General features: G+C 41.7%; 1 protein-coding gene across 1 annotated transcript; it reads left to right on the top strand.

Annotated features, from left to right (window-relative positions):
• The first annotated feature begins 1147 nt into the window (after positions 1-1147).
• LOC109906832 (transmembrane protein 256-like) lies at positions 1148-7529 on the top strand. Its single transcript, XM_020504677.2, has 4 exons — positions 1148-1349; positions 1749-1786; positions 5408-5488; positions 7056-7529. The coding sequence occupies exons 1-4, from the start codon at positions 1268-1270 to the stop codon at positions 7197-7199; spliced, it is 345 nt and encodes a 114-aa protein (XP_020360266.1). The 5' UTR covers positions 1148-1267; the 3' UTR covers positions 7200-7529.
• Positions 7530-12998: the final 5469 nt, after the last annotated feature.

A 12998-nucleotide genomic window follows, 5' to 3' on the forward strand; every position in this document is an offset into this window, starting at 1 on the left:
GGCTTCTGAACAGCTTCTACCCCCAAGCCATAAGACTCCTGAACATCTAATCAAATGGTTACCCAGACTATTTGCATTGCCCCACCCCCATTGAAAATCTCACTTTTAAAAGTTAATATTCTGTTAAATCATACCCAAATAATGTTGTTGACTCATCCTATACTCGTATTTGTGACTAAAGCATAAACTGGAGAAAAAACAGTTCAAAAACCTCACCGTAAATTCTTATCTCAAACAGACCATTTAAAAAATGCTTGCTATTTCCTCATAGAGGTCATCCTCCTCAGGAGCTGGGCAATCAGTGGTCTATTTGCATGTATATTTGTTAATGACTGGTATACGCCCACACCATTCCAACACAGAAAATGTGCTTTTTTATCATACTTAACTACCATTTTTTTGGAAGGAAACTATTTCACTCATATTGTAATTAACTACAGGCCATATTTTGTGGAAATCTGGAAACACTGGACAATTTCCTTAATGGTAAACTTATAAACTTTGAGCAAAAACGCAAAAATAACACCTTTAAACTGTATATCTTATCAATGCACCATCATACCTTGTCATTTAATGCTTAAAATCTGCAAAAAAATATGAATAAGATATTTGTCATGGAAGTGCCATTTCTTACCGTTCTCTGCAACTTCTGTCCAAAAACAAATCATTTGAAATGAAAATTGCCATCAACACATACTGGGGCAGGAGTTACTGGCTAGCTACAAGTGTTGAGAGTTGGACTGTTTTTGTGCCCAAAGATTACTTTTAAAGCAAATTTCCTGCAATTCTACACATTTTGCCATTGCTGATTACATGTTCATGTGCTGTCCGGAGGACCCACGATAAAATAAATGATTGGGGGGATCTGCCTGTTCTGCACATTGGGGGCGTCATGTCCCCCATCCCATGAGGCAATTTCGCCTGTGATAAATAGCATAACTTTATAACAATGTCTGATTTTTAACAGAAAATAACTGTTTATGTGCAAATCAGTGTTGTGTTAGTGGTGCCATTCCATAAGGCTTTGTCTGAAGAGATCTGACAATATTATTAGGCTATACAAGGATATTTTCATTTGCCATAATGAGCCACACTTATATAAAAGTTATATAAAATGTATGCCGGACATTGGAAACTGTAACACGATGGGCGCCATTTTGGTTCAGTAAACAATTCTACCGGCGGATGTTCTCTCCCAGAAGAGCGCCCGACTGCATGCAGTTTCCTTTATCTTTCACAGTCATTTAGCGCCTTGTAAAATTGAGCAATGACCGCGTCTTTGGTTGTGCAGAGGTTAGCAGGAGTGTCCGGGGCGCTTGCTGTCACGGCTGGGGCATACGGAGCTCACGGTAGGAGCTCACGTCTTCGTAATTGTGCGGGGCATAACAACCAGATTAAATGATTGTGTAACGTTAGTGAACTTTAAAAGTTAGGCATGTTGTTGTGTATGCGCTGCAGGACAGGCTTATGTCACTCATTGGGCCATGTCACTAGAGCTAAATAATAATGTAATTAGCTATATGTAGCCTACAGTGTGCCTTCCGGCTACAGTTTTCAAGCTACTGTAAATGATGCACATTAACCGAATGAAAAGGTGTATATGGCAGGCTCCTGATGGCTAAACATAAAGTTACACAAATAGGCTTCACTGTTCTTGATGTCACATGACATGACCACCTGTTTTATGTGGCGCTGCTATTACTGCATCTGTCCTGGCTCTTTACAATATCTCCTATTTGTTTATTCAGGTTTCAAAAACAAAGATCCAGGCGATTACTCGATCGTGGTAAGTGTTGTTTCATATGCTGTTTAAGCAATAAGGCACAAGGGGGTGTGATATATGGCCAATATACCACGGCTCTCTTGCACAACGCAACGCGGCCGTGGTAAATTGGCCATATCACACCCCCTCGTGCGTTAATGCTTAAAAAGCATTTGCTATTATAAACTGGTTACCAATGTAATTAGAGCAGTAAAAATACATGTTTTGTCATACCTGTCATACAGTTTTCCACCCTCATGATGCCATCTATTTTGTGAAGTGCCAAGGTATTGGAGTGGCCACCACAATGCCCTGACCTCAATCCTATAGAAAATGTGTTGGTAGAACTGAAAAAGTGTGTGTGATCAAGGAGGCCTACAAACCTGACTCAATTACACCAGCTCTGTCAGGAGGAATGGGCCAAAATACACCCAACTTCTTGTGGAAGGCTGCCCAAAATGTTTGACCCAAGTTAAACAATTTAAAGGCAATGCTACCAAATACTAATTGAGTGTATGTAAACTTCTGACCTAAGACAGGGAATTTGTAATAGGATTAAATGTAAGGAATTGTGAAAAACTGAGTTTAAATGTATTTGGCTAAGGTGTATGTAAACTTCCGACTTTACACACACACACGGTACCAGTCAACTTTGGACTCATTCAAGGGTTTTTACTTTATTCTTTTTTCTACATTGTAAAATAATAGTGAAGACATCAAAACTATGAAATAACAACTTTTGAATAATGTAGCAACCAAAAAAAGACCCAGAGTAGATGTCGACCGATTATGATTTTTCAACGCCGATACCGATTTATTGGGGGTCCAAAAAAGCCGATACCGATTTAAAAAAAATAATAATAATAATAATTTAAAAAATATATATTATTTGTAATAATGACAATTACAACAATACTGAATGAACACTTATTTTAACTTCATATAATACATCAATAATTTTTTTTTTGCCTCAAATAAATGAAACATGTTCAATTTGTTTTAAATAATTCAAAAACAAAGTGTTGAAGAAAGTAAAAGGGCGATATGTGCCATGTAAGAAAGCTAACGTTTAAGTTCCTTGCTCAGAACATGAGAACATATGAAAGCTGGTGGTTCCTTTTAACATGAGTCTTCAATATTCCCAGGTAAGAAGTTTTAGGTTGTAGTTGTTATTATAGGAATTATAGGGCTTTCTCTCTATACCATTTGTATTTCATATACCTTTAACTATTGGATGTTCTTATAGGCACTTTATTATTGCCAGTGTAACAGTATAGCTTCCATCCCTCTCCTCGCTCCTACCTGGCCTCGAACCAGGAACACATCGACAACAGCCACCCTTGAAGCAGCGTTACCCATGCAGAGCAAGGGGAACAACCACTCCAAGTCTCAGAGCGAGTGACGTTTGAAACGCTATTAGCGCGCACCCCGCTAACTAGCTAGCCATTTCACATCGGTTACACCAGCCTAATCTCGGGAGTTGATAGACTTGAAGTCATAAACAGCGCAACTCTTGAAGCACAGCGAAGAGCTGCTGGCAAAACGCACGAAAGTGCTGTTTGAATGAATGCTTACGAGCCTGCTGCTGCCTACCATCACTCAGACTGCTCTATCACATCATAGACTTAGGCTCGTATTTCTATAACTAAGGTCATAAATATGGTCAAATCCGGAAACTATCATCTCGAAAACAAGACGTTTATTCTTTCAGTGAAATACGGAACCGTTCCGTATTTTAACTAACGGGTGGCATCCCTAAGACTAAATATTCCTGTTACATTGCACTACCTTCAATGTTATGTCATAATTACGTACAATTCTGGCAAATTAGGCTGCATACACACTGACTCTGCGTGCAATGAACGTAAGAGAAGTGACACAATTTCACCTGGTTAATATTGCCTGCTAACCTGGATTTCTTTTAACAAAATATACAGGTTTAAAAATATATACTTCTGTGTATTGATTTTAAGAAAGGCATTGATGTTTATGGTTAGGTACACATTGGAGTAACGATACGCACCGCATCGATAATATGCAACGCAGGACACGCTAGATAAACTAGTAATATCATCAACCATGTGTAGTTAACTATTGATTATGATTGATTGTTTTTTATAAGATAAGTTTAATGCTAGCTAGCAACTTACCTTGGCTTACTGCATTAGCGTAACAGGCAGTCTCCTTGTGGAGTGCAATGTAATCAGGTGGTTAGAGCGTTGGACTAGTTAACTGTAAGGTTGCAAGATTGAATCCCCGAGCTGACAAGGTAAAAATCTGTTGTTCTGCCCCTGAACAAGGCAGTTAACCCACCGTTCCTAGGCAGTCATTGAATATAAGAATGTGTTCTTAACTGACTTGCCTAGTTAAATAAAGATTAAATAAAGGTGTAAAAAAAATAAAAAAAATAATTGGCCAAACCGGTGTCCAAATATATAGATTTTCTATTGTTATGAAAACTTGAAATCGGCCCTAATTAATCGGCCAATTAATCGGTCGACCTCTAACCCAGAGTTACCTACCACTGCTGCAGAGGATAAGTTCATTAGTTACTAGCCTCAGAAATTGCAGCCCAAATAGGTGCTTCAGAGTTCAAATAACAGACACATCTCAACATCAACTGTTCAGAGGAGACTGTGTGAATCAGGCCTTCATGGTCAAAGAAACCACTACTATAGGACACCAAACATGAGAAATGGACATTAGACCAGTGGAAATCTGTCTAAATTTGAGGTTTTTGGTGTCTTTGATGATCTCTGCATGTGTGGTTCCCACTGAAGTATGGAGGTGTGGGGGTGTTTTGCTGGTGGCACTGTCAGTTATTTATTTAGAATTCAAGGCACACTTAACCAGCATGGCTACCACAGTATTCTGCAGAGATACGTCATCCCTTCCGGTTTGGGCTTAGTGGGACTATCATTTGTTTTCAACAGGACAATGACCCAACACACCTCCAGGCTGTGTAATGGCTATTTGACCAAGAATGAGAGTGATGGAGTTGACCTGATGACCTGGCCTCCGCAATCACCCGACCTCAACCCAATTGCGATGGTTTGGGATGAGTTGACCGCCGAGTGAAGGTAAAGCAGCCAACAAGTGCTCATCAAATGTGGGAACTCCTTCAAGACTGTTGGAAAAGCATTCCAGGTGAAGCTGGTTGAGAAAATGCCAAGAGTGCGTAAAGCTGTCATCAAAGCAAAAGGTGGCTACTTCAAAGAACATAAATAAAAAATATATATATATTTTTGTTACTACATGATTCCGTATGTGTTATTTCATAGTTTCGATGTCTTCGCTATTATTCTACAATGTAGAAAATAGTACAAATAAAGAAACATTTGAATGAGTAGGTGTGTCCAAACTTGACTGGTATTGTGTGTACACACACACACACAGGGAAGTTTGGGTACTTGATGCTGATTGGCTAGAACAGCATTCCAGCTGTGTTTGTCAGATGATATACCACAGGTATGATGCAAAAAGTTTCCAAAAGCAATAAGGCATCTCAGGGGTTTGCCAATATACCACACTCCTTCTGGGCTTATTGTGTTAAAATAACCAATATGAATATAATGCAAAGTTATACCACCCTGTCAATTTATTTGTCAGACAGTTCTGGTCTCTAATGTATCTACCTCTCCTCAGCTGTATGAGACGGCCAACAAGTACCACTTCTACCACAGCATAGCTCTGCTGGGGGCCTCTCGCTGTCGGAAACCTGCTGTGGTATGTACTGTATACCTCACTCCAATTCTAATTACAGAATTAACTATTGAACACTAGTGTTGTAATAGAACATACGGTGTCTTCAGAAACTATTCCTACCCCTTTAGACTTATTCCACATGTTACAGTCTAAAATCAAAATGGATGAACCATCTACACACAATACCTAATAATGACAAAGTGGAAACATGTTTGTTGAAATTAAATCGAGAAATATTTACATAAGTATTCACATATGTTAGAATCACTTTTGGCAGTGATTACAGCTATGAATCTTTCTGGATATGTCCAAGTGCTTTTCACACCTGGATTGTACAATATTTGCACATTTATTCTTTAAATTCTTCAAGCTCTGTCAAGTTGGTTATTGATCGTTAGACATCCATTTAAGTCAAATCGATAACTAGGCCACTCAAGGAACATTCAATGTTGTCTTGGCAAGTAACTCCAGTGTATGTTTGGCCTTGTATTTTAGGTTGTCTTGCTGTGTGTGTCTGTAAGGAATGCAGAATGAACCAGGTTTTCCTCTAGGGTTTTGCTTGTGCTTAGCTATATTCCAGTTGATTTTTATCCTAAAAAAACTCCTTGCTAATGACGATCATACCCATAACATGATGTAGCCACCACCATGCGTGAAAATATGAAGTGGTACTCGGTAATGTGTTGGATTTGCCCCAAACATAACACTTTGTATTCAGGACATAGAGTGAATTTCTTTGCCACATTTTTTGCAGTTTTACTTTTGTGCCTTTTTGCAAACAGGATACTTGTTAGGTTAATATTGTAGATTAACTACAATGTCGATCCATCCTTAGTTTTTCCTTTCACAGCCATTAAACTCTGTTTTAAAGTCACCATTGGCCTCATGGTGAAATCCCTAAGTGGCTTCCTTCCTCTCTGGCAACTGAGTTAGGAAGGACGTCTGTATATTTGTAGTGACTGGGTGTATTGATACACCATCCAAAGTTATTTTCACCCGTCTACCAATAGGTGCCCATCTTTGCGAGGCATTGGAAAACCTCTTTGGTTGAATCTGTGTTTGAAATGCACTGCTCGACTGAGGGACAGATAATTGTATGTGTGGGGTACGGAGATGAGGCAGTCGTTCAAAAAAATAATGTTAAACACTTCTTGCACACAGTGAGTCCATACATCTGAACTTATTCAGGCTTGCCAGAACAAAGGGGTTGAATACGTATTGACTCAAGACATTTCAGCTTTTCATTTTTAATTAGTAAAAATGTCTAAACAATTTCACATTGACATTATGGGGTATTGTGTGTAGGCCAGTGACACAACATATACATGTTGTAACAACAAAGTGGAAAAGGTTAAGGGATGTGAATACTTTCTGAAGGCACAATAATGATGTATCTGTGTGGTTTATTATAATCCTCCGCCCGCCATGTATTCTCCATTTTTGTTTGCATTAGTGATTTGATGTCCAACTACATGTATTTTCAGATACTGTATGCCACATTCTGAGAAGGCTGTGTGTACGTCTTAAATGGTCAGCCTTAATGGTAAGCGGGGAAGCACACAGTCACTTTCCCCTCTTCTCTCTGCAGGCGGGCGCCCTCCTGGTAGTGGGCATGGGGGCGTTCTGTGGCGCCCTGTATCACCAGGCCCTGACGGAGAACCCTGTCCTGAGGAAACTGGCTCCTTACGGGGGCATGTTCCTGATCGCTGGCTGGCTGGCCATAGCCATCTGAACTCTGTCATTTTAACCACTGACCCCTACTGGTGGTGAATGACCTTTCTCTACAGGACACAAACTGACTTATGTTCAGAGAAGAAGGGGCGTTGGTAAAATGTCACTTATCTATACCCTGCTGTTGTTCTGTCATGGGTGTAAAGAGAAGATAAGGTTGTGAGGGATCACTTTTGAAAATGTTCTGTCATCACAGGCTGCGACGTACTCGTGACTTAAATTTCTCTGTTTTTGTGTGTGGGTGTTAACGCACCCACGTTTCAGTTTGAATGGATTCGAAAGACTAATGTGTATTAATCCTTAATCATAAATAAACCTTTTGAAAAGAGTTGATCACTTCTCTGTAACCCCTTATTTGTTCCTACTGAGGAAGCCTTCTGATAGTGAATGTCTCTGGCCCATCAGCATTTAATCTTCTAAGTACCGGTGTACAGAGAACAGAGTTCATTAACCACTGGCCTCACTTTAGCCGGGGCTACGTTCCTTCAAACCGATCTGTATTCAAATTGGAAGTGAAATTCATTGAAGCGCTAATTCCTTCCTTCATTCCATCCTCCCGTTTCCTGATTGTAAGCTGTGTGTGTGTGAAGGCCGTCTGCGCGAGGATCTTTTGAAAATTGCTTTATAAATCTCCAGGTCAATTTGCAGGGGGTGGCTCGACGCTCATAAGCCAGCCGACTGACTCGGGAGTCCATTGAAAGTAGAAATCCTATTGACTAAAGCACATCCCAGTGAACTTTGATCACGACTCATAAAATGCTCATTAGAAGGCCGATTAGTGGGCTTTGGGGAAAACGGGGTCAGGCTATCAAACTGCGATTGTTATCTCTGGAATGGAAACAGTTAATTTGGGCTCCTGAGACAAGGAGAGAAAGCAGGAAAATGTATGGACTGTTTGTGTGGGAGGGCTGCTGGAGGCTCATGTATGCGCATTTTAAGTTGATAATGTGAGATGGTGCCACGGACAAAGGAGAGATCTGCACCATCATAATGTGTTCAGAATCCATTCACACTCACCCAGCCACATCACATTGTGCCTGTTTCCCTCCACCTCCTGGTTGCTGACATTTTGGGCGTGCAGCGTTGGGACTACACACACACACACTCCCAAACAGTCACTCATTACTGAAGCAGCACAGTGTCCCCTCGTTAGAATTGACAACCCTGATCACAACGTTCTGCTCCAATACGCTGTGCTAAAACTCCCTTTTTTTTGGTTTCTCAATCTCTGGTCTCTCTTTCTCCCTCTCTCTCAGGCTGTGTCCCTCGCTCTTGGGCTCAGTCTCTCTCTCTCAGGGCCTGTGCTTCACACTTTCTCTTTTGGTCTCTGTTCACTATCCCAGTCTTTGTTTTTGCAGGCCAAAGAAATCACTGGCCTATGAGGATTCACCCGGTGAGTTTATTGCCTCAGCAATAAACTCTGCCGTTTATTCTGTGTCCTCACTCTGCTTTTATTATCCTAAAGTTGTGAGGCTGCGCACAGACTGTAAAGCAGGTTGCAATGCAATTAGCCCTTTGGCTAAGGGGTTAGGAATGGTGTTCTAGCTACAACTGGACCTCTCTCTAGTGTAGTGGGCGGGAGAGAGAAGGGAGATATTGTTAATTGTATCTCAAGGGAGTTTTGCTTCACAACCCTCTACTTTTGTTACACTGTAGAATGTATTAATTAGTTGAAAGTATATATTTTTATTTGTTTCTCTCTCAAACTCTGTTAGGTAATTACCTCAGAACTGAGCTGTGTCCCAAATGGCATCATATTCCCTGCATTGTGCACTATTTTTGACCATGGCCCTTAGTGCTCTTGTCAAAAGTAGGGCACTCTGAAGGGAATAAGGTGCCATTTGGCATGCAGAACAAGCTTCTTAAGGGAGAGCTCTACGGCCAATTGATTTCTTGGTTGTGGTCAGAATGAGCGTGAAGCTTGGCTGGTGTAAGACTATCACTCACACAAACACAAATAGTCTGTCTGAATGCTGGTGGGACTGAGAGGAGAGAGAGACTGACGACTAGGTGGGAAGATGTGCTTCTCAGGATATTTTCCTCAATAAAATTGTGAAATGAAACTATGCCTATACCACCCGACACGATTACCCAAAACCTCTCTCTAATACATTGAACACACACACTATACTATTGAGAGAGAACAGCAGCAACTAATCCTCTCTCTGAAGCATCAATTCACAGTACACAGCAGCCCACACATTGAAGCGGAATAAAATGTAATGGCTGTTCAAAGCTCTCAAACCACTGCTCCCTCCTGACCTTTACAGACCCTTAAATGGTCAGCACTATCACACTTTCAGGTAGATCATCATCCCCTCATTTCAATGGGCACCGCGCCTCCGCATTAAACACTGGCCAAGTCCCAAATGACCTACATAGTGCACTACTTTTGACCAGGACCCATAGGGTGCCATTGGGACTAGGCCTATTTCAGAGCAGCACACACCTCTTTCTCTCTATCCCATTGTATTACTGCAATTGAGGCTTCTATACAGGTTAGACACTATGCATGTCAGGCTAAGAGGAGTATGTATGAAAATGTATATAAAAATTCCCCCAGCAACCACCCAATGATTGCTACCTTTGATGGAATGACTGAGGCTGCAGAGTAATGTTGACAAATAAATAGACAGCATTCACACAGAAATCGTATGTCATAGACATAAACTGTAGCTGTAAGTGCTGCCTCTCTGTCCTGCACCTCTCTACCACTTTCCTCACTTTGTCTTTGATGAATTTGCTGATGGATAGAAGAATTTGAGAAGTGGTTCAACAGATTCCAGTTCCTGGTTGACTCTAGGTCCTCTCGAGTCTCTCCTCCATTACCTCCACTGGGCCAATTATCTGCACTGTCAGCCTCTCTCTGATATGGCTTCAAAGGGGGAGGTATTTGAAGGTGACACCGGCAAAGATGGGGTGATGGAGGAGAAACTGGCAATGGTTTGAAGATCTTTTGATCACTTTGCAAATCTCACCTGTCCTGAAGAAAAAGGGCAAAGGAGGAGAGGAAGGAGTTCAGAAGCTGTCAGAGGCAGAGCATCTCGTTCTGCAAGGGGAGCCTGTGGTGTCCCTTTGTCTTTTAAAAGCAGAGGGCTAGTTCAGGCGCCATCTCGCCCCCTTGTTCTGCATACGAGTAGAGGTGTTACTTCACGTCAGCTGTATGGAAGCTTAATTTTTTTATTTAACCTTTTTTTAACTAGGCAAGTCAGTTAAGAACACATTCTTGTTTACAATTATGGCCTATCAAAATCCTTCCGACTTGGACGGGGGAATAAAAATATAGGACAAAACACACAATGACGAGAGACACCACAACACAACCTAAAGAGAGACCTAAGAAAACAACAGAAGGTAGAGACAACAATACATCATGTGTAGCAACCACAACTGTCAATAAGAGTGATTGGGTCTTTGAATGAAGAGATGGAGAAAACAACTGTCCAGTTGGAGAGTTTTTTTTGTAGCTTGTTCCAGTCACTAGCTGCACCGAACTGAAAAGAGGAGGGACCCAGGGATTTGTGTGTTTTGGGGACCTTTAACAGAATGTGACTGGCAGAACAGGTGTTGTATGTGGAGGAAGAGGGCTGCAGTAGGTATCTCCGATAGGGGGCAGTGAGGCCTCAGAAGGTTTTATAAATAAGCATCAACCTATGGGTCTTGCAATGAGTTTACAGAGATGACCTGTTTACAGAGGAGTATAGAGTGCAGTGATGGAGCACTGGTGGAAAATCTGATGGCCAAATGGTAAAGAACATCTAGCCCCTCCAGAGCACCCTTACCTGCTGATCTATAAATTATGTCTCTGTAATCTAGCATGGGTAGAATGGTCATCTGAATCAGGGTTCGTTTGGCAGCTGGGGTGAAAGAGGAGTGGTTATGATAGAGGAAACCAAGTCTAGATTTAACCTTAGCCTGCAGCTTTGATATGTGCTGAGAGAAAGACAGTGTACCGTCCAGCCATACTCCCAAGTCCTTGTATGGGGTGACTACCACAAGCTCTAAACCCTCAGAGGTAGTAATCACACCAGTGGGGAGAGGGGCATTCTTCTTACCAAACCACATGACCTTTGTTTTGGAGGTGTTCAGAACAAGGTTAAGGACAGAGAAAGCTTGTTGGACACTAAGAAAGCTTTGTTGTAGAGTGTTTAACACAAAATCCAGGAAGGGGCCAGCTGAGTATAAGACTATCATCCAACTGCCTGAGCTATGTTGTTGATGTAAATTGAGAAGAAAGTGGGGCCTAGGGTCAAGCCTTGGGGTACTTCCTTGGTAACAGGCAGGGGCTGAGACAGCAGATGTTCTGACTTTATACACTGATCTCTTTGAGAGAGGTAGTTAGCAATCCAGGCCAAAGACCCCTCAGAGACACCAATACTCCTTAGCCGGCCCACAAGAATGGATTGGTCTAGCGTATCAAAAGCTTTGGCCAAGTTAATACAAATATCAGCACAACATTGCTTAGAATCAAGGGCAATGGTGGCATCATTGAGGAACTTTGAGGTTGCAGTGACACATCCATAACATGAGTAAAACCAGATTGCATACCAGAGAGAATAGTATAGACATGAGGAAAGACAGTTGATTATTGACAAGTTTTTCCAACACCTTTGATAAACAGGGAAAAATAGAAAGTGGCCACCTTGATCTCCCCTTTAAATAAAGAACGCACCTGTGGCTGCCTTACAAGCAATGGGAACCTCCCCAGAGAGGAGAGACAGGCTAAAAAGGTCAGAGATTGGCTTGGTGATGATAGGGGCTGCAACCTTAAAGAAGAAAGGGTCAAAACCATCCGATCCAGATGGTTTCTTGGGGTCAAGTTTAAGGAGCTCCTTTTGCACCTCAGACTCAGTGACTGCCTGCAGGGAGAAAGTTTGTAGCTGGACAGAGGAAAAAGAGGGAGAAGCATCAGGGCTAGTCGCATAAGAAGGGATGGGAGATGAGGAAATGTTGGATGGGCAAGGAGGCATGGCTGAGTCAAGTAGGAATCCTGATATAATGAGGTGGTGATTAAAGAGCTCAGCCATGTGCTCCTTGTCAGTAACAACCACATCAATATTAAGGGTCATGGGCAGCTGTGAGGAGGAAGACTTATTCTTTAACCGTTTTCCAGAACTTTTTAGGGTTAGACCCACAGAAAGAGACCGGCTCCTTAAAGTAACTAACTTTGGCCTTCCGGATAGCCTGAGTGCACTTATTTCTCATTTGCCTGAACGAGAGCCAGTCAGGCTCGGCACATGCATAATTCTTGAGGTTGGTTAACTCAGATCACAGTCAAACCAGGCGCTGAACCTGTTTTTAATTCTCATTTTCTTTGTGTGGGGGTGTTTGTTAACAATACCACTGAAAATGTAAAAAAAGAAAGTCCAAGCATCTTTGACAGAGCTAATTCTATACCAATTTACAGAGGCCAGGTCATGAAGGACGGCTTGCTCATTGACATCTTTGACAAATCAGGATAGGTCGTTTTACTGATTAGCCATTACGAACACAGGTTTTAAAACAGTGATCACTAAGGTCATTACAGGAATCACCAGACTGATACATGTCAGGATTATTTGTGAGGATAACATCAAGGAGAGTAGCATTTTCTGGGTATTTGGAGTCATACCTTGTGGGATTGGTAAAAATCTGAAAAAGATTTAAGGAGTCCCATTGCTTTAGGACTTGGTCATGTGGTTTAAGCATCTCCCGGTTTACGTCACCCAGCAGAACAAATTCAGACTTAGTGTAAGGGGCCAGGAGAGAGCTTAGGGCAGGTAGGGTACAGGCCAGTACTTATGGTGGACAATAACACCCA

The sequence above is a fragment of the Oncorhynchus kisutch genome, linkage group LG16 (genome assembly GCF_002021735.2).
Source record: "Oncorhynchus kisutch isolate 150728-3 linkage group LG16, Okis_V2, whole genome shotgun sequence".
NCBI classification, from domain to species: domain Eukaryota; kingdom Metazoa; phylum Chordata; class Actinopteri; order Salmoniformes; family Salmonidae; genus Oncorhynchus; species Oncorhynchus kisutch.